General features: G+C 51.5%; 4 protein-coding genes across 4 annotated transcripts; 1 reads left to right on the forward strand and 3 right to left on the reverse strand.

Moving 5' to 3' along the window:
- Positions 1–4,963: 4,963 nt before the first annotated feature.
- NEUTE1DRAFT_103639 (uncharacterized protein) lies at positions 4,964–7,000 on the forward strand (the record flags this gene model as incomplete). Its single annotated transcript, XM_009855866.1, has 3 exons — positions 4,964–5,636; positions 5,725–6,721; positions 6,802–7,000. The coding sequence occupies 3 exons, from the start codon at positions 4,964–4,966 to the stop codon at positions 6,998–7,000; spliced, it is 1,869 nt and encodes a 622-aa protein (XP_009854168.1).
- Positions 6,933–9,598, reverse strand: NEUTE1DRAFT_96005 (adenylosuccinate synthetase; the record flags this gene model as incomplete). The annotated part of the gene is made up of 8 exons (XM_009855867.1): positions 6,933–7,075; positions 7,129–7,747; positions 7,814–8,173; positions 8,263–8,634; positions 8,699–8,997; positions 9,101–9,187; positions 9,321–9,328; positions 9,426–9,598. 7 exons carry the CDS (start codon positions 9,455–9,457, stop codon positions 7,613–7,615), a joined length of 1,293 nt encoding a protein of 430 aa, XP_009854169.1.
- Positions 9,599–10,523: 925 nt separating this feature from the next.
- Positions 10,524–11,941, reverse strand: NEUTE1DRAFT_103641 (uncharacterized protein; the record flags this gene model as incomplete). The annotated part of the gene is made up of 3 exons (XM_009855868.1): positions 10,524–11,173; positions 11,396–11,410; positions 11,590–11,941. The coding sequence occupies 3 exons, from the start codon at positions 11,939–11,941 to the stop codon at positions 10,524–10,526; spliced, it is 1,017 nt and encodes a 338-aa protein (XP_009854170.1).
- Positions 11,942–13,337: 1,396 nt separating this feature from the next.
- On the reverse strand, positions 13,338–16,061 carry NEUTE1DRAFT_49844 (uncharacterized protein; the record flags this gene model as incomplete). The annotated part of the gene is made up of 1 exon (XM_009855585.1): positions 13,338–16,061. One exon carries the CDS (start codon positions 16,059–16,061, stop codon positions 13,338–13,340), a length of 2,724 nt encoding a protein of 907 aa, XP_009853887.1.
- Positions 16,062–20,045: the final 3,984 nt, after the last annotated feature.

The raw sequence follows: 20,045 nt of genomic DNA on the forward strand, positions 1-20,045 counted from the left end.
TTTTTNTCTTTTCTTTTCTTTTCTCCAAGTCCTCCACCGCTTTGAAAGTCCGCTGACATATTGCCCAGATTGCCTTTTGTTTCTCTTTGTTTCTGATATTGCTCGAGCCCCGACATTTTGGCTATGGCCTTGAAGAAGGTGAGACTTGACAATGACAGCCAAATCCTCATGGCACAAGTCACAACCTCGTCCAGAAAGCCGAAAGGATCAAGTGATGGCGAGGAGGATAGCGAGAGTTGTTGCTTTGCTGTCATGTCTGCGTCAATGATTTGCTTCCTCATTGACCGCCGTGACAGAGACTGCTGAACATCTCTTGGCGCTGTAATTAGGGTGCGGACACATCATGGGATATCCCTTGTTGCCATGTCTGATGTGCTCCCAGCATTGCCAGTATCGTCCCTTTTGCGCATTTCCCAGCATGATGATTTAGTGGGTATGTCGTCGGCGACCTTTGTTAAACGACGCTGCAATAAAGGGTCTCGACGCGAGTTGATTGATGGTGACTGTTTCTGGTGGACCAGAGTGCTGATCACCAACAGTTCATATCGCGGACCCTGGAGGAAGATCCAGAGGACGGCGATCTCGTGGTGCAAGTCAAGCAGCAGAACTAAGGTAAAGCCAACATGTCGAAATGACGGGCACTGTCAAACACCCAAGCAACTTAAAGTCCGTCGTGCTGGGCTGGCGGGATATTGCGAGGTCTTGGTGCTCTAAAAGAAGGGAGATGAGCCCCGCCGAGTTTGAGGGCAGGCTCAACCCCCGCTGTGATGTCACTGGAAGCACCTCAGTGGTGCCCTGCCCTGTCCCTTGATCCAGATAGGTGCCCCTGGTGCCTGGAACTCCGAAGCGGAACGGATTGAATCTTTCAGTTCAGCTGCCCCTGACGGGAGTCCAGGTCCGCGTCCCTTTTATGCCAGGGGCACCTCAGGCACATCCCGTTCGGTTCAAGTTCCCCAACAAGTCAAATGCCACCTCACGCCACAAGCCCAGGTGCAACTAAGCACGTGGAAGTCAAAAGCTTGGGCATCTCGAATTTTTTCAATCTCGCTGATTCGTGCCCCATCATTCCGCATCATGCAGCCAGGGCAAAGTTCATGCCGTTTGAGGTGTGAAGCAATCGGCAATTTCTCAATCGCATGCAAAGAGTGGTGCTGAAGAAGAGGAAGCAAGTGATGAAGGATGAAGGACGGGACCTGTATGTAACACACCCACGCCTGACTGGCCCGTTCGGCGTTACCTCTATGGTAGGTCCGCGTCTTCCATTGCCTCGGCTTCTTTCAATGCCGGCCGGCATCAATTTATCTGAACATCAGGCAGCACAAAACATGTCATCAGCTATATGCAGCAGCAGCATGAAGATCGAGTCTGAAAAGAGGCTGAAATTACAACCAAAATAGTCACATCACAACGGACACTACCTACTCTCTGCAGTGGTGCTATCTAAATCATGACATCTTGTAGTGTACGCAGCAATTCGCAGCGTCGCATCCGGCCCCAGTCCTCATCAAAAGTTGCAGCATTGCCCTGGCCAACATTGGCACGCTGACTTTGATCCACCGCCATCCACCACCACCACCACCACCACCACCACCACCACCACGACCCTCGCTCATTCTGTTTCTGTTTCTTTGCGTGAAACAAATATCCCCGTCTTGTCCAAAACACGCGATACGACAACAAAACATGAAGCCCAATATTATCAAGAACATCGCCAGCGACCTTGCTCACTCTGACACCCGAGAGAGAGAGAGAGAGAGAGAGATCTGTGTTGATTTCGCACCGGAGAAAGTGTCCGTCATGGTCAGCCTCCTCCAGCTTTGACAAGCCTCTTCCAGCTTCAACGACACGACCTCGAACGACAAGACCACCACCACCACCAAGACCTTTTTAGTGAGGATACGAGCCCCTGCTGGGTGTCTAGCCGTTGTGGCTAGGACCGGTAGCTACCGAGATGAGCTAGGTCATCATGGGCCTGTTAACATGAGACCCAGACAGGCCCTTCATGCCACCATCGTGCCCTACCATGGGGGATCGACAGAGGCCTAGAGATCACGAGAAAGGCATGCCCCATACTCATTATATATCTGCATGCAACCACATGGATGGCATGTCGACATCAGCACCCTCTCTTTGAGGTTACTATCTGTAAGTGGCAGCTTGATCATCACCTCTACATTACACTAGGAATACCAAAAATCTACTACGGAAGATTGTCTCGCCTCATCGGGCAGCTCGCTACAGCCTCTCAGCCACCGTAAGCCGATACTTGAGCACTCTCCATTGGATCTTGTTCAGCATAAAAGCTATAGATACAAGCGACCCTTCGCGTGTGTCCTCTTTTCTTCTTCTCCTCTTTCCCCTCCCCCTTCCCCTCCGCAAGGCTATTTTCAGTGCTTATGTGGATAGACCGCAGCTCCTTCAAATCCAGACCGATGCTGAAATGCAGAGAGGGGGTGGACCGTGAGATTGTGATAACCCAAAAGCCCCTGTTTCCCTATCAGGGTCACCATCACCGCCAACATGTTTTAAACGTCCAAAGGAGGAAGATCGGCGGCTGGCTATCATATCACGAAACGATGGACAGGGCCTACCTATGTAATCGTTAATTCGTCCGGGAATTTTACACTCCGGGGTTCAACACGCCGGCGCCAGTCGCACGACATGCTCAGGGGCAGCTAAGTGCTAACGGTAGCACTAACAGACTCAGGTGCGGATTAGAGCTTAAAGCTGTTAGGCACCTCATTCTTGACCCACCACCTTCATATGGGCATTCGGTCCCGGCTAGACCGGATCCGAGCTGGCGTCGTTTGGTGGTTCGGTTGGCCGGGCCTTCTCCGCCTTCTCGGCTCCGTGGTAGCCGCTACCGGACTTCCGGGCTCCGGTGCGGTAATTTGTTATCGTCTGTCGTCACATCCTGCAAATGAACATCATGCCCAAGACCGGTTACACAAGTCCAGAACGGCCCCGCTCTTCCCGGCGACCTTGCTTGCTCCCGTCCAGACTCGGGCCTTCGCGCCCTGTTCCTCCACTCCCCCGCATTGCAGGCAGTTCGCTTTCAGCATCGGTCGGTCGGCACTGTTCCCCATGTCTCAATGTCCAATTTCCAGATTTACCGCAACTCGACCCTTTTTTTTTCTTGTCCCTAGCGTATCGCGACATCAACCCATCTGTAACGCTCTGCGACACTCTACAACTATAGGGCTGCCGATCGCCAACATCCGTTCACGCAGCTTGACTGCACATGGATCGATGCGTCGCATATGCAATTTTAGGCCCCCTCGGCATCGGGGGGCAAATTAATCTCTTTGGAGATATCACAAGTGTGTTGCGGATGGGAATAAATAAAAGAGATGTCATGACAGCGATAGAGGCTTGTCGTGAACATGGTAAAAGTTCGACAGTCTATCCTCCTGCCAACACCTTCCATAAACAAAACAATCGGCCAATCAGGCGACTTCCGATTACCGGTCCCATCTCATCCCTCATCAGTCAGCGAGTCGGGTGTTCGTCGGTTTTTTTTTTTATTTTTTATTTTTTATTTTTTTTTCCTCGTCCCTCCATTTCATCTGCCTTCCATAATACTCCCTGTCGCTTCCCGAGAGACAGTTTTCTCTTACTGCCCTATTTCTCACCATTCCGCAACTTACTACTTCACCTTTTCCAGGCTATCATCTCCGAGCACTAACAACAACACTTCAGGTCATTTGATAAAGTTGTCAGCAAGTAAATTCAGACAACTTCCTGGTCGTGCCTATCACCAGTTGTAGTCTTCCACATCTGCTACTTCCTTGACATTCAAGCCAAGTACGGGAATGTTTCCGATATCTCAATAAATCAGAATCATCAACTTATCAGTGGTCCTCTTGGTCGGTCCCGTCCTCGACCAGGCCCATTTAGTTCCCATTCAGATCATCTTTTCCAAACTCTGAACTCAGCTGTTCACTTTGTCATTTACTATGTTACATATATCTCTCAACAGCTTGGCTCTACTAGTCAGTCAATCGTCGGCATCAGTTCGGTATCCGGTATCTGATTTGCCATCTCCGGAGCGCATCTAACCATCTGCACTAATGTGCGTACCTACGTACAGTAATGTGCCCTGTTAATACAACTAATTCCGGCAGTATGGGGGACGGCTCAAATCTTTTGCATTAAGGGGGCTTTTGCATTAAGGGGTACCTCACTCACATACAAAACTGGGAATCCGGGCCCAGAAATCGTTTGCATCTAATGGGCCAGTTTGTATGTGTTTGCAAAAGGGGGGCCTTGCATTAACAGGGCACATTACTGTACCTGCTGCTTTCTCCGCAGGCACTCTAGTGTACATACATATATGCTGTTATGTTATTTGCTGCTTGTCCTGCTTCGTGCTTGCGGCGTTACCCTGCAGCGGAGCTTGTCCATCTGCTAGCTCTTCATCCCCCCTGGCAACAACATCTTGGCACCTGTCCGTTTGGGAAGGTGAAGCAACACCACCAAGAAAAACGTGCCAACCATCTCACCAATCAACGCGGCTGTCCCCGTCATAACGTTACTGATTACAGCAAGTGGGATAGCATCGTTTGCCGATGTTCTCTGTCATCGGCTGTGATTCCCCTGAATTGGCCAAGATCGCGCGATAAGCGGGTGTAACATCGCGGGATGCTTGATTTTGTTTTTTTTTTCTGTCTCGCAATAAACCATCCAGGCATTTCGCGACTGGTCCCCACGTGTACCACCATCCCGTGGACCTTTTGCCCGGCTCGGTCTGGCCTCGGAGTACCACCACTCAAAGAGGTATGTAGTATGTAACTGTATGTAGCTGGGGAAATTTCTTTATAAGCTCAATGGGCTGCCCCCGATCGCCAATGTCCGAGTCAGAAAGAGAGAGAGAGAGAAAGAGAGGTAGAAAGATCTTCAGTGGTTTGCCCTCCGCGGAAGTGTTCTCATCATCCGTCACTTCTTAAACTCCTTCTCCTCCAACATGAAGGGCGTTCTCTGCTGGGCCGTTGCCGGCTTGCAGCCTCTCCTCTCCGCGGCCTTGACCATTGCCGAGATCAACGGCAACAGGTACATCTCGTCCTACAACGGCAAGACCGTCAGCGATGTCACCGGTCTCGTTACTGCCAAGTCCTCTGCCGGTATCTACATCCGCTCGACCACCCCAGACGATGATGAGGCCACTTCCGAATCCATCTACGTCTTCAGCAGCACCATTGGTAGGACCGTCGACGTCGGCGACATCATCAACCTGGGCAGCGCCAAAGTGTCTGAGTACAGGTCTTCCAACACCTACATGTACCTGACCGAGCTCACCAACCCATCGGACATCACTATTGTGTCCAGCAACAACGCTGTCACTCCTCTCGTCATCGGCAAGGACACTCTCTCTCCTCCCACCGAGCAGTTCACCAGCCTCGACGAAGGCGACATCTACGGCGTCCCGAACGCTCAACATAACATTTCTGCCGTCAACCCTGTTCTGAAGCCCGCCGAGTATGGCCTCGACTTTTGGGAGTCCCTCACTGGCGAGTTGGTCACCGTCAAGGCCCCCACTGCCCTCAAGATCCCCAGCAGCTACCGGGATACCTGGGTCATCGGTGACTGGAAGGTCACTGGCAAGAACGACGCCGGTTCTCTCACCATGAGCGCCAAGGGTAAATTAAATTCTTTTCTTTCCTTTTCTTCTCCTTCCTCCCTAGATTCTGCCACAGAACTCATATCTAATACCTGCTTCAAAAAAAGACTCCAACCCCGAAACCATCCTCATCGGCGCCCCCCTCGACTCCACCAAAAACCCCACCACCACCAAGCTCGGCGACGCCCTCGAAGACATCACCGGCGTAGTCACCAACACCTACGGCTTCTACACCATCCTACCCCTCACCGCCATCAAGATCAAGACCCCCTCCGCGCTCACCCCGCCCCCTACCAGCTTGGTCTCCTCCGGATCCTGCAACGGTCTGACAGTCGGCACCTACAACGTCGAGAACCTCGCGCCCACATCCGCCCACATGCCCAAGGTCGCCTCGCAAATCGTCACCTACCTCAAGTCCCCCGACCTGCTGTTCATCCAGGAAGTCCAAGACAACACGGGCGCTACTGACGATGGCGTGGTGTCCGCCAACAAGACCTTGGCCACTTTGATCTCGGCTATCAAGAGTGCTGGCGGCCCGACTTATGACTATGTCACCATCGAGCCAGTGAATGACGAAGACGGTGGACAACCGGGTGGAAACATCCGCACTGCCTATCTTTACAACCCATCCATCCTCAGTCTCAAGAACCCGAACCCGGGCTCCAGCACGGATGCCAACGAGGTCATCGTTGATGCCGAAACAGGCCAGCCGAGCCTCAAGTTCAACCCTGGCCGCGTGGACCCCCTTAACGCAGCATGGAAAGCTACGCGCAAGCCCTTGGTTGCCGAATGGATTGCCAAAGACGGAAAGAAGCCGTTCTTCACGGTGAATGTGCACATGACCTCCAAGGGCGGGGGTAGCAGTGTGCATGGCGATGTGAGACCGCCGATTAATGGCGGGGTTGAGAAACGCACGCAACAGGCGGAGATTACGGCCAAGTTCATCTCGCAGATTTTGCAAGCCGACCCGGCGGCTCGTGTGATTGCTGCTGGTGACTTCAACGAGTTCGCCTTTGTCAAGCCGTTGACTACTTTTGCTGAGGTGTCGGGGCTGAAGGAACTTGATGAGGCTTTGAACACTCCTGTTGAGAACCGTTATACCTAGTAAGTCCTCGCTCTTCTTTTGGTCGTCACGAATTTTTCTTCCAGATCCGTAGCTGACAGTCCAACCAACCAACCAATAGCTCCTACGACATGAACGCCCAGGCCCTCGACCACATGTACATCTCCCCTGTTCTCGCTTCCTCCAAGAGCAAGTTCCAGCACATCCACGTTAGCTCGTGGGTGACTGATTCTGCTGTGGTTTCGGATCACGATCCTAGCGTTGCGCTGTTCGATGTGTGCGGATGCGCGGATTCGAATAAGAGGGTTCATAAGCTTTAAGCTGAAGATGTGATGTGACTTTGTCGAATTTTCCGATTCGATAGGTTTTGGATATAACAGGATGGACATCATAGCCTGTATATTATGTAAAAAATGGAATCATGTAAAAGAAGGATGTCGATCTGTACCTGTGCTTGGTAAAGGTAGGTGATTTGCAAAGCTCCATGAAGAGACTCACAAGGGAACACCTGGTCAAAAGAAAAAAAACCAACGTTCTATTTTTTCCAACAACCCGCGAAAAGTGACAAAGGCTAACCACACCGCCAGAGCCAACGAACAACCTCTATCTAGTTGTTGTAAAGATTCGAATTTCTGATCCGAAGCCGTTTAAATCATGTGATGTGTAGTGTATAGGGGGTATCACTGTCCCTGGCGTTCTTATGTAGCGCAGCGCAGATGGAAAAAAGAGAAATGACGGATGAGATCATCGTAAGTTAAAGCGCCCTCGCTTTTTTTTTTCCCTGTCGTTGTTCGTTCTTCTTATTGTGGTTGTTGTTGTAAATCATTGTTAATACGATATCATGTTCGTTCCTGTCCATGGTATCGTTGATGACGGAGTGTTGTTCTTTAAATCCCACAAACCCAAACAGAAACGCCTTTTTAGGTGGTAATTTACTCCTTAATGGCGGAGGTCTTGCGGACAATCATGTCCTCACGCTTAGGGCCGGTGCCAATGTAGCAAATGGGGACGCCGACGAACTCCTCAATGAACTCAATGTAGGCGCGAGCCTCCTTGGGGAGATCGTACTACAGATGTGTGGTTAGTAAAGCAGCAAAGACGGTAATAAAAGACCCAAGTCGGTAAAAACTCACGTAGGTCTTGCAGTCAGTGATGGGCTTGTTCCAGCCGGGAAGCTCCTTGTAGACAACCTCAAGGCTGTCGAGGATGTCGAGATCGGCAGGGAAGTACTCGACCTCCTCACCGGTCTGAGGGTCCTTGTAAGCGACGGCAACCTTGATGGTCTCGAAAGTGTCGAGGATATCGAGCTTGGTAAGGTTGAGGGCGGTATAGTTGTTGATGGCGGTCGAGTACTTGAGGACGACGAGATCGAGCCAGCCGCAACGACGCTTGCGACCAGTGCTGACACCCCACTCGCGACCAATCTCTTGGAGCTTGGTACCAGCCTCCTCGAGGTCCTCAGTCTTGAAGGGACCACCACCGACACGAGTGGTCTATTGTCACGGAAACGTCGGTTAGCAAACCTGATCATGACGTCATATCCTGAAGGGCTTCAAAGGCGTGAAAAGAAAAAGAAACTCACGTAGGCCTTGACGACACCAATGATGTTGTCAATCTTGGTAGGGTTGATGGCAAGACCAGTGATGATACCACCAAGACCGGTGTTGCTGGAAGTGACATAGGGGTAGGTGCCGTAGTCAATATCCAGCATGAGGGCGTTGGCACCCTCGATGAGGATCTTGTAGCCGCGGTCCTGGGCCTCCTTCATGTACTGGATGGCATCGACAGTATAGCGGGCGAGCTTGACACGGTACTCCTTGAAGCGGGCAATCTCCTCCTCGACATCGTACTTGAGGAGATCACCAAATCTCTTCTTGTAGCCGGCAGCGAGTTGCCTGAGCTTGCGCTCAAAGATCTCTTCGTTGAAGATCTCGTGGATTCTGACACCGCTTCTCTGTATGAGACATGGTCTTGTCAGCGCCTCTATTCTGGTTGTAGTGTCTTTCGGGTTACCATACCGCCATCTTGGTGCTGTAAGAGGGACCGATACCACGGCCGGTGGTGCCGATCTTGCGGTCACCGAGCTCAACCTCCTCGAGACCATCAACGGCAGCGTGAAGGTCAAAGTTGACGTGGCAGCGGTCGGAGACGAGGATACGGTTGTGAACATCGGTGAGGCCCTTCTCCTCAAGCTTGCTGAGCTCGCTGAAGAAGCTGGGGACGTGGAAGACGACAGAGGAACCGATGAGGTTCATGCAGTTAGGGTTGACGAGACCGGAAGGGAGAAGGTGGAAGTCGTACTCGACGCCATTGGCGACTGTGGCACGGCAGCAATGTCAGTTATCTTTCCTGTTGGCGTACATTGTGACCCTGGGGCATCGAGGCGCATCCGGGACTTGAAGCCATCAAGGTACACGTACCGATGGAGTGACCAGCGTTGTGGCCGCCAGCGGCTCTGGCGCAGATCTGGGCCTTGGGGCAGAGGATGTCGGTAAGCTTTCCTGTACGTCGGGTAAGTCAGTCGCTGTGCATATTGTGTCGCAGGGAGGTATATCGGTTGTGTATTTTTGAAATTGAGGGCGTGTATTCTACGTGTGTGTAATGTGTGGCTGTATTGCCATGTTTGTATCGTACCTTTACCCTCGTCACTATAACAGAACAACAACACCAAACGGTCAGCTACTATCTCCGATACGTGCCGGGTCCCGGACTTGAGCAACTCGGCAAAGAAGTGGATTCACTTACCCCCACTGGGAACCAAGAATGAGAGTGGCCATCTTGATGGATTGATTAGGGATAAACAAACAGAAGCTGTATCGAAAGAAGTGGTATGATAGTATTAGCACCTTTAGGTCGCCCTCAAGGTACGGAACGGAGTTCAAACGACGAAACCGAAAAGACGAGCGGGAAAGAGAAATGGCGCGGTGGGCGGACCGGCTTAAAGCCTAGAAAAGGGCCTCGCCCACTTCCCTTGCAAAAGATTTCACCTAGTTGCGGGGGTGGGGTTCTTCCTTTGCGCGCTTCAGGCGCTCGGTCAGGTCCCGCAGGAACAGGAAGTGCAAGTGCAAGTGGGCAATCGCAGCGGGGTTATTTCTTATCGGAGGCGGGCAACCCACCTTGCCCTGACTCACATCGCTGGACAGTTTAAGTTGACTCGTCCCGTCCCATGTCCACTGTCAGGGCTGAGCTGAAGCACATCATCATATGTTAGTGCATGGTGTGTGGTGTTGGGATGGCGCAAGGAGTGAGGTGATGCAAAATGAAGTGCGCAACAGCCGTTGACAAGTGGAATCATGTCGAGTCCAAGTCTGTGAGCGGCGTTTCTCAGAAATCGCATTGAAACAATGTTGCTAAAGGAACTGAATTCTCTTCCAATGCCCCAGTCACCCTCTCCTTCAGCGAGATGAGCCATTGCGTTATGTAGATACATGCCTCTGTTTTCCTTTCCCCGCCTCAACCCCAAGAATAGGTACATACCGCCCTAACAATAAAAATAGTGTAGACAACCCTGAGCACGTCCACACCCACCAAGGTGCGTAAGGGACCCACGTCTTCGGTACTGGAGGTGGAGTTGCATGAACTGGCGGCTGTGACTCTGCTATATCAGACATGTGATTGGCCAATTGCTGACCATGACAGTTCCCCCCCATCATTCTCATCCCAAGTTTAAACAACTTTCCCAAACCTTTTCTTTGTCCACGTTGAGGGTTCAACATTGACATAATACATGACCGGGTGTTCTGGCCTTTGACTATTTGTCAGACCTTGCTCTTTCCAGTTGTGTATCGAGCACCACAATTAACTAAGAGCGAGCTTTTTTAGTTCGAGGGCGGGATACATACACTAACTCGTATGACTACTCTCTCTCCTCTCCAACCTGTCCAGCAAGACCTTGTTCATGGCGAGCAATCGCGTGTTCAAGTCTTCCTGCCACTCGACCAAGTTCCCATGAGTAGCCCTGAGTTTATCCGTCGACATCCTTCTATATCTCGTCTCCCAGGCCGTAACTTTGTTCACACTAGGACTGCTATCTGGGCGTAATAGGCTCGGGGGTTCGCCGTTATTCTGCTGGGCAATTTGGGCCTCCATGTGGGGGTAGTAGTCCGGAAAAGGTGTGTAAGCCGGAGAAACGGATGAGACGGACGCCAGGAATGCCGGATGCACTTGACCAGTATTCTCAAGCTGCTGCCCATGCTCCATCGGTTGTCCTTCTGCTGCTGCTGGTGGTGGTGGTGGTGGTGGTGGTGGGGAGATGAGCAAGGGATTATATCGCGCCGCACCTAACCGTTCCTTACGCTTGCCGGCTGGGTTGCGGAAACTGCACAAGGAACCCTGACGCCCATACCAGCAGTTGGCACAAGCACCACCCGTTAGTTTAGCATCTTCTGAGTCTGCAAATGCCACACAACCAACAAAGGTCCCGCCCACATAACGCTTTTTGATTTTGACTCCTCTGCAGCGTGCGCAAGCCTGCTCGTCTGGCAGCAGATGGCCTGTCGCTTGAAGGAAGTAGGCGCTGAAATTGTCGGGTTTATTGTCCACAAAAGGTTTTCCAAGAATTGGCATTCGTTTTATGGGACGCTCAGCTAGATGTCGAGCGATTGGAGCAAGGTGATGGGGCAACTGAAAATTTGGTAGAGCGTGCTGAAATAAGTCGACAGGCGCTGGCGTTACACGTCAGTAAGTTGATAACATGGGTAGGAGTTGTAACTCACTCATGCCCACAAGATCTGGATGTAAAGGGAGTTTATCTGCTGAGGGACAACGAGGTGTCCAAGGGGAGACGTCTTCTGACACAATAAATCGCCCTGGCGCGGAATGGTTAGGGTAAGCACCACTTCCTATTTCAGATGTCACTTGGTTAGACCAGGATCTCAAGGCTCCGCGAACCAGATAACGGGATGCTTACCTTGGCCCTCTTCGTCGTCGTCCTCGTCCTCTTCATCCTCCTCAGAACTAGAATCTTCCTCTTCTTCATCAGACTCTTCTTCTTCTTGATCAAGCTTGGGATACTTTGCGACGTGATCATTTGCAAAGTCATCCGCCGGCGCTCTTTTAACGTTGTTAATGAGCTTGCCTGTGACGTGATTCCCAGTCGTTCCAGTATACTGAGAAGTCAGGCGTGAGGCTAGGACATCCATTGCACTTTCCCGTAGCTTCTGGAGAGAGTCAGATTCTGGAACGGCCTCAAGGGACCCCGGATCCGAGACCTCATCTTCGGAGGAGTTCTCATCGGACCTCTGCGATAGCGGCGGCGGCATTGTATGTAATGGTCAAGTATCCCCGAAGCGCCGTCAGATTCAGAACACTTGCCCTCCAATAGAGCTGGTCAAAAATTCAAAAGTATTCTGGTCGTCTGGGTCAGCTTGTGTAAAAATAGTTTTGACAGGCGCCTCTCTGGGAGAGGGTATGTAAAAGGTATTGGCACGGACCAACAAAAAGGCAACGCGCTCCTGTTTGCTTGTTTGCTTCCTGGAGTGCAAAGCTCGCGGACAGCGGTCAAATAATCAATTAAAAAAAAAGGTGGTTGTTCCTCGAGACCACAAAGCTGCAAAGTTTTTGACGAGTCCTTGCAACCATTTGTGCGGTTATCACTTGTGCGCATATGCCGGAGTTAAGAAATCCCCAAAAAGATGTCGTCGCGAAGATGCAACAAATGCTGTCGTTGTTTTGAAGGTATCCTTGTACCATGTGCCTTGTCCAATCAGATGTACCCGATAGTGACATAGAGGCTCCACTTAACTGTTCTCATCAATCACCTCCGCTTCCTTCAACCTCACAACGGCACTCTTTCCTCCTCCTCCTCCAAGTTCTCCAATTCCCTCAGCTTCCTTGCCCACCCTCTTTTCACCGCCACAAAATGGTTCATCCGTCAAATTACAATGCCCGATAACCATCTCGTCAAGTGTTGAGTGATCATGCTGGTCATCAATCTGATCACTTTACAATCATAGTTCGGAAATCGCAGAGGCCAAATCTGGTCTGCCCAAACCACCGTCGAGAGGGATGATCACGCATACTACGAAGGACATCGAGGTCCGACTCGAACCCCAACATTCCAGGTGCCCCGATGCGTCAGCACTCGAGATTATACAGGGCGGTTGCGAAGTCCACCATGGCTGAAATTGAGTTGCATTTGAGGGCTCGTGACGGAAGACGCCATGACCGATGGAAATACATCCTACGGGTTGCAACCATCCTCATCTCAGCAACATCTCATTCTTCGAATACATGTTGTTAGGGGATATGCATACTTAACCAGCCGTCACTCTTTGCGTTGGCCACGGCCCATCAATGCGCACGAAAAATACAACCCGACATGGTCAAACCACAATCTCCTTGATCTTGTCGCTTGCGGCCTTGATACACGTAACTTTCTTCCTCTTAGCTGTTCCCCTCCTAGCCGTTCAACTAGGATCAATCACAATTTACAGCCATATTGCAGTCCACTTATCCCAGGCAGGTCCATATCACGAAAAAGTGAAAAGACAGCATCACAAAGATTCAAGAATTCCAAAGACTGACATTCGTTATAGTAAAGTAGCTAGTCATCACTTCATAACCCTTGGGCCAGCAGTAATCTAACCAACAAACAACTCTCGAAATGAATACCCAACTTCAATCCGTCCCTCCTAAACCCTCTCAAGTCCAACTCTTTCAAGCGGAAGCGGTGTGGACATACGCAACAGAATCAACAAACATGCCGTCGTTATCCGCCGCCGGGATGATATCCATCCCATCCACCGTCGCCATATACGTCGTGCCCACCGTGTTCAGATTATACACCGAGACATCATTCGTCCCCTCCAGCGAAAACATGTTCCTCTGGCAGTTTTTACCGTCGATGCACGCCGACTGATCATAGTTGTTAAAGAAGCTGTACAAGCCCGCACCATACACTCTAACACCCTCGCTATCCACGATTCTCAGACCCCAGCCATCCTCGCCGGGTCCAAACAAAGGATCATGGAACCGCTCATCGAGAGGGAACGGGAACCGCGCATCCGGGTTGGGCTGGTAGTACGCCGTTTCGGTCTGGATCTGGCCCATCTCGATGTCGTTCGTGTTATAAAGCTGGTACTCGTACATCTGATGATGCTCGACGCCGGTGCCGACCAACCAGATCTGGCCGGCGAGGGACTCGATCAACAGGCCGCGGCCGGCGTAGACGGTAATCTGCGAGTTGTCGGCTTCATCCTCGATGTCGTGGTCCGCCACCCACAACCAGCAGTTCTCCATGTAAAGACCGGACGACAGGGCGGTGATGTGCATGCTCATGAACGCGGCGATGCAGTTCGGTTTAACGTTGCCAGGAGGATTGGCGTTAATCGTGGGGGTCTTGGCGCACTGCTCCCGCTGCAAATTGGACCCCATGAACCCGCCGATGCGGACGTGCACGTCCCACATGCCCGAAGGTTGCTCGGAACCGGCGCTGGCGAGGTTGTACTGAATACCGATCGCGCCAGCCTGCCGTCCGCGCGTGGATACGATGGTGTCAGACCATTCGATGCTGCCCGGCTGACCTGCAATACCGATTTGCACGACAGGCTGGGGGTTGGCCATGTTGTTGAAAATTGGACCAGCTGAGACGATCTGTGGGTACGACTCGCCCGTGATGCGGGTGCCTGGCGGGATGAAGACGGTGCTCGTCACGATGTACTGCCCGTGGTCAATGTAGGCGACCTTGCCCTGTTTGGCCGCGGCGGTGAAAAGCTGGTTGAGTGCGTCGGTATCGTCTGTCTGGCCGTTACCGACGGCGCCGAAGGAGCGCGCACTTAGGAAGGCGGAGGCCGGCAGGTCAGAGTAGAGAGGCTTGGAGCGGGCGTAGTAGCGGCCGTCGGGAGTTAGCAGACTGGCAGGACGCGGAAAGGGAGTGAATGTGCCTGCGATGGGAGTGCCGGGAGTGTTGTTCTGGGCGGTGGCCGTGTTGTACTCGTTGCCCCTGCCCCAGGCGCGGATGACCGTGTTGACGGGCGTGCCGGCAAGGTCGATGCCGCCGTTGTTCAGATCGCGGATGGCGATAGGCACGTTGTTGAGCACGATGTTCTCGAAGATAAAGTTGTTGACGGACCGCGTGTCCGCGCCGTTGGCATTGCCAATCAGGATGCCGGTAGGCGTGTTGCTGATAGAGCTGTCGAGGATGGTGATGGAACCGACCTGGTATTGACCCAAGGATTCGGGATCGTTGCTGATTGAGGTAAAGTCAAAGCCAACGCCGCAGTTGTTGATGCTAATGCCTTGGTACGTCCAACCCCAGGACCAGATCTGCCGAATGGCAGTCTGCACATTGTTGAACACCAGGTTGCGCATGGTGAACTGCTGGTTACCAACTTGGAGACCATAGCGACCACCGTTGAAGGTCAGGTTACCGAGGTAACCACCCGATCCCGACTCGATAAAGATGCCCTGCTGCGTTGTAGCAATGTCCCGAGACATCCTGAACTCGATGTTGGAAAGAGAAGTGGCCTGCGAGGAAGGCCAGTGAATACCTGCCAGTCCTGGGGCGTTAGGATCCGTGGGCGGTGGCGCAGCGGTCATGTCGATGATGAAGTTGGAAATCTGGCGCCAGAAGACGTTGGTGGAGCCCCAGGCTAGGTTACCATTGCTCTGGTATGGGTTGCTGTCAATGACCCAGTTAGCGGTGAAGTTGCCGCTGGCCTTGATCGTGGGCGGGCATCGCGCGTTGCCGATGATCTGGGTGTAGTAGTAGTCGATGATGGGACGGGACACGAGGTACGTGCCAGGCGGGAAGTAGACGAGAGCTGGGCTCGTGGTGGAACCATCGCATCCCGGGCCGCACCGGTTACCGGAGCTGATGGCGGCGTTGATGGCGTCGGTGTCATCGTTAATGCCATCGCCCCTGGCGCCAAAGTCTCTGACGCTACGGAAGACACTATAGCCCGGAATGGCATAGGGAGCAAGGCCCTGGTGAGCAATGTTTTCGAGCCAGTAGTCGCTGCAAGCAGTCGGGCTGGCAGTAGACGTGGTGGTGGCAGTTGTGGTGGTCGGGTTGGTGGTGGTGGTGCCGGTGGTGGTAGTGACGTCGGTGGTGGTAGAGATGTCGGTGGTGGTGGTGGTGGTGGTAGTGGTGGTGGTTATGGGTGAGCTGCCGTTGCCATTATACGGAGGAAAACCACCGTGGGTACCGTTGCCGTGAAACGGGGGATAACCAGGGGGTCCGCCGTGACCACCACCACCATGGCCAGCACCATGGCCACCGCCATTGCCAGCTCCATTGTGAGAGCCGCCTCCGGGACCATGGGCATGGCTTACGCCGCCGTTGTGGGGACCGTGCGGGCGGCAGGGCGAGGCAGCTACACCCGAACCTGGAACTAGAGGGAGAAGCCCTATCAGGGCGGGAAAGAACGAGTGGCTGCGCATCCTGAAGAAGTGTGCAAAGAGTGACTGGATGCGTTGAGGGAACTATCTGGTCAGCATGAAGAAACGATGCCCTTACTCCTGGTAAAGACAAGAAGACGATCTCAGGATGCTCTTCATCAAAACGGGGGAAGGGGCGGCGGATCTCACATGGCTTTAAAGGAGATTTAGCGGGTTACTGATGCGCGTGGTTTGCCCATGGGGAAGGAAGGCCCAGCAATGTTCGATCTCGGAAACGCGGATTGTCGAAGTGTGGAATTCAAGACGATGAGGGCATGGGCATGGAGCATCGCATAGGCCGGATTTCCAATGGCAGGGCAGTCGCCGTGGTAACGGAGCAGAGATATGATATACAAATCTCAGCTCCATGCCTAACAAGACCACCTCAGATTGTGGCATGGTGACAATGAATGCAGGTCCCGTCCACCACACCTTAGGCACTTAGCCTGTGATGGTGTGCGCGATTGTCGATCACCTTCAACCACCCCTGCATGTTCACATCCTCTCGGGGGAAAAAAGAAGGAGGAAAAGCAATTCGCATGCAACTCTCTTCACGTGTTTGTTGTTGTTCAGCTTTCAGAGGCCAAGGCCTCTCTGTATCCCTTCCCAAGGGTATTCAATCAATCGCATCCGATACCTTTGCTTATTTCACATCTCTCTCATTCATCGATAGTACTCGGTGCGCAAGCAAGGTAAGTCACTTTCATCATCTACACTACACTACCACGCGACACTCGAAATTTCGAGATCCATTCGCCTGTCATTTAGCCAGGGATAGGCCAGCCAGTGCAGTCACAAGCCATCCCAAGCCATGAAGCCCGAAGGAAAGCTATTCCCGAAAAGACTCATTGGTGCTAATGGGGAATAAAGAAGGGAGTTAAGATTAGTGACAAGGGAGTACCCTATGAATGGGGACAGGGGTCGGCGGCGGACTTAAGTGATGACAGGGGTGAGACACATCAACACCCGCTACAGGTTCACACATTCCGATGCCCGGCCTACTCATCCAATGGAGACCGACTCCAGACCTACTTTGCTTGACGTACATAGCTCAAAGTTTCTTCCTGGCGAGAATGCGGTCGACAAATATTGCGTATGCTTCCTTTTTGGCTTGGTTGTTTATCACCTGCTCAGAGAGGAGAGAAAGGAGCTTGCACTCAAATCAGGTACGTGTGTTGTTGCATCTTTTTTTTTCTCCCTTGCTCGGTGCGGGCTTGTTTGTGCTTTCTTGGCTTTTCATCTCGTGCATGTCACGATGCTTTTTTTTCTCTTTTTTTTTTTCTTTTTATCTTTATTTATTTTTTTTATTTTTTTGTTCGTGGATGGGAACCCGTGATGGAAATTGCGCGCGGTCTGTTGGTGACTCCACGACACTGTGACCAACGAACGACAAGGAGAAGGCGATTCCCAATGCCGGATTAGGTGCTACACCCGGCTTTCGGTCGGTCTAACGGACATGGATGGTCTCGTGGTGAGTTTAACGTGGTCTTGGTTCCAGTGTGTTTCCCTTCCTTTCGTGGCTTTGGCGTATGATACTCAAGTCGACTCAGATGAGCAACTTGACCGAAGCTTCCTTGAAGTTAGGATCCCGACTTATGAGCTTCTCCTCCATCCTCATTCAAAGTCAGCGCCGAAGCGGGAGGTATGGCGCTGTTGCGCGATCAACATCAAATCGGCACGCATGTCTGAAGATTAAATCCCGGCGGCGATCATCGAGAAGTTCATGCGCGTACCCATGTACTTGCCTGCCCTGATTCCGATGATGGTCCAGAATCCATGAATATCGCAAAATCCAATGGGATTTCTCATGGCGCGTATTCTATACCTGGATCACACGGTTCCTGCATTGGCGCTTGTACAACGGCAAGCGGGGGTTGTGTTACCTCATTTCAGGATCGGAACACGAATTCGGCCCCAGCGCTGAGTCGCGGGGTTGAAGCTGGGTAGTCTCGCAATATTCGGAAAGTCGTTGTCATCGTTGCATGTTGAAAGCTTGCGGATTAACCCCGCTCATCGTGGGGAAGGTGTAACATCAGATCCTTTGCCCCAGGAAATCGGGTTCCTGGAGCAAACATACAGTTTTGCAGGGAATTCCGTTGTGACGCGGAATAAGCGAATAAGGGGAACGCGAAATTCAGCCAAGGGTATTGTGGGAGTTTCCATCCACTGTAGAGGACGCATGTGCTCTTTATGAAGAGCCGCGATGGTATTGCCGAATACGACGGATTGTACATCAATTTCACCATCTTTAGTAAACAATATCGGTTACAGTCTAGGTGGTTTTGGAAAACGAAATGGAAAAATTTGGAGGGCACATTCCATACCACAACAACATCAGAAGAAAAGTCGGAACAACCACATTCCAGCTTCCCTTCCTAGCCTTCTCAACATCTCGCTCAAAAGAATTGAACATTGCCAACTGGATGGCGCTCATTGGCGCCAGGATCATGACTCAAGCTGTATCTTGGTTTTCCCCCTTCAACTTGGTTAGAGATACACAGCCTCAACCTCATCAACTACATCTACGCTTTGTAGGCCTCCACATAACATATCCCCTACTATACCTCCATCTCCCAAGTCCAATACACCATTGGCACGGCATGCCAGAGGGTCCCCCGTGTTCCGTCACCGTGTAATGGCAATTGCAGTCCCCTGGTCGGACGTTGACTGCTTGTGTGAAGGAAGGGTAGGTCGTGATGTGAGAGCAGGCGTGGTTGATGGAGCCTTGAAAGATTGTCCAGCACATTTTGTTGTTGTAGGTTCATAGGTATTGGGCGAGTGTGTTGTTGGACTTACGTCGCCGAAATCCCTTAGTTACGGGAGAGAATATGAGGAAAATAATTTCTTGTCTTCAGAAATGTGTCTTCGCTCGTGTGTAGAGCGTTGAGCGTCGACCTGAACTTGGAACTGCTTGCGAATCGCGACACTGGTTAATGAACGCTGAACAAAAGTATCAAATTGCTCGCCATGCTATATATTGTGGTTCTAGGAGCTGATATAACTGAAATTCTGCTTCTTCAAGTTCAATGTCAGCAGCTCGCAAAGCCATCGCCGGGACATAGAAGCGTTTGTTAACCAGTTGTTGCATTGTCTGGCCCTCTGCTGCCTCTCTCCTTTCATTATTCATCTTTCTTCTTCCTGAAAGGAGACCGCTTCTGCTTTATGCTCCAGTAACACAAAGAGTATAGCCCGTTTCATTGTATTGTTGTTTAACGATACATAGCTGACCGCTGAACGATGATGTCAAGCCAATAACTGAATGTCGGGATCCTCTGGAGACACTGAACTACTACAGATTTTCCTTGTGCCCCTACGGTTGTACCTTTAGAATGAATAACTATTTAGGCGACTAATGTCTTCACGAAGATGCGTAGTTTCAATGCATAACATCACCTAGAAGCCCACGTCGTCGTTGTCTGCACAATGGTAGAACTCGCATCAATGGTTTTTTTTCACATCGTGTATAAGCCAAACATAAGAAAATGTTAACAACAACCAATCACAAGGGCGTGTGGCTCAGTTGGTAGAGCGTTCGCTTAGCATACTTATAACATTCTTATCTAAGATTGTCTCTTGTATGCGAAAGGTCCTGGGTTCGATTCCCAGCTCGTCCACATTTTTTGCGACTTTTACCCCTTCCTCTGTAGAATATCTTGTTCCTCGCTGTTTTTGCGCGTCCATGATGTTCGTACGGTACAAGTGCGTTCGATTTTTTTGTGAGTGCATCCAAGTCGCTGAACGATGCGAGAATACTTGGACTGGAGACCGATGCTTCGGTTGCGTGGTTGAAGATGGAATTATGCCCAAAGCTATTGCTTCGAGACTTCAAGCTGTGTGTATCTTGCTTGCACTTTTCCAATACCCCCTGCGTACTGTTTATTGTCCGAATGTTTCTCGCCTTTTCTCTTCTTGCACGTCACGGTGTTAATGAAAAACTCCTGCAGTTCAATCCTCTCATTGCTAACCGGAACTTCTCTGCTTGTGTCG

The sequence above is a fragment of the Neurospora tetrasperma genome (genome assembly GCF_000213175.1).
Source record: "Neurospora tetrasperma FGSC 2508 unplaced genomic scaffold NEUTE1scaffold_6, whole genome shotgun sequence".
In the NCBI taxonomy this organism is placed as follows: Eukaryota; Fungi; Ascomycota; class Sordariomycetes; order Sordariales; family Sordariaceae; genus Neurospora; species Neurospora tetrasperma.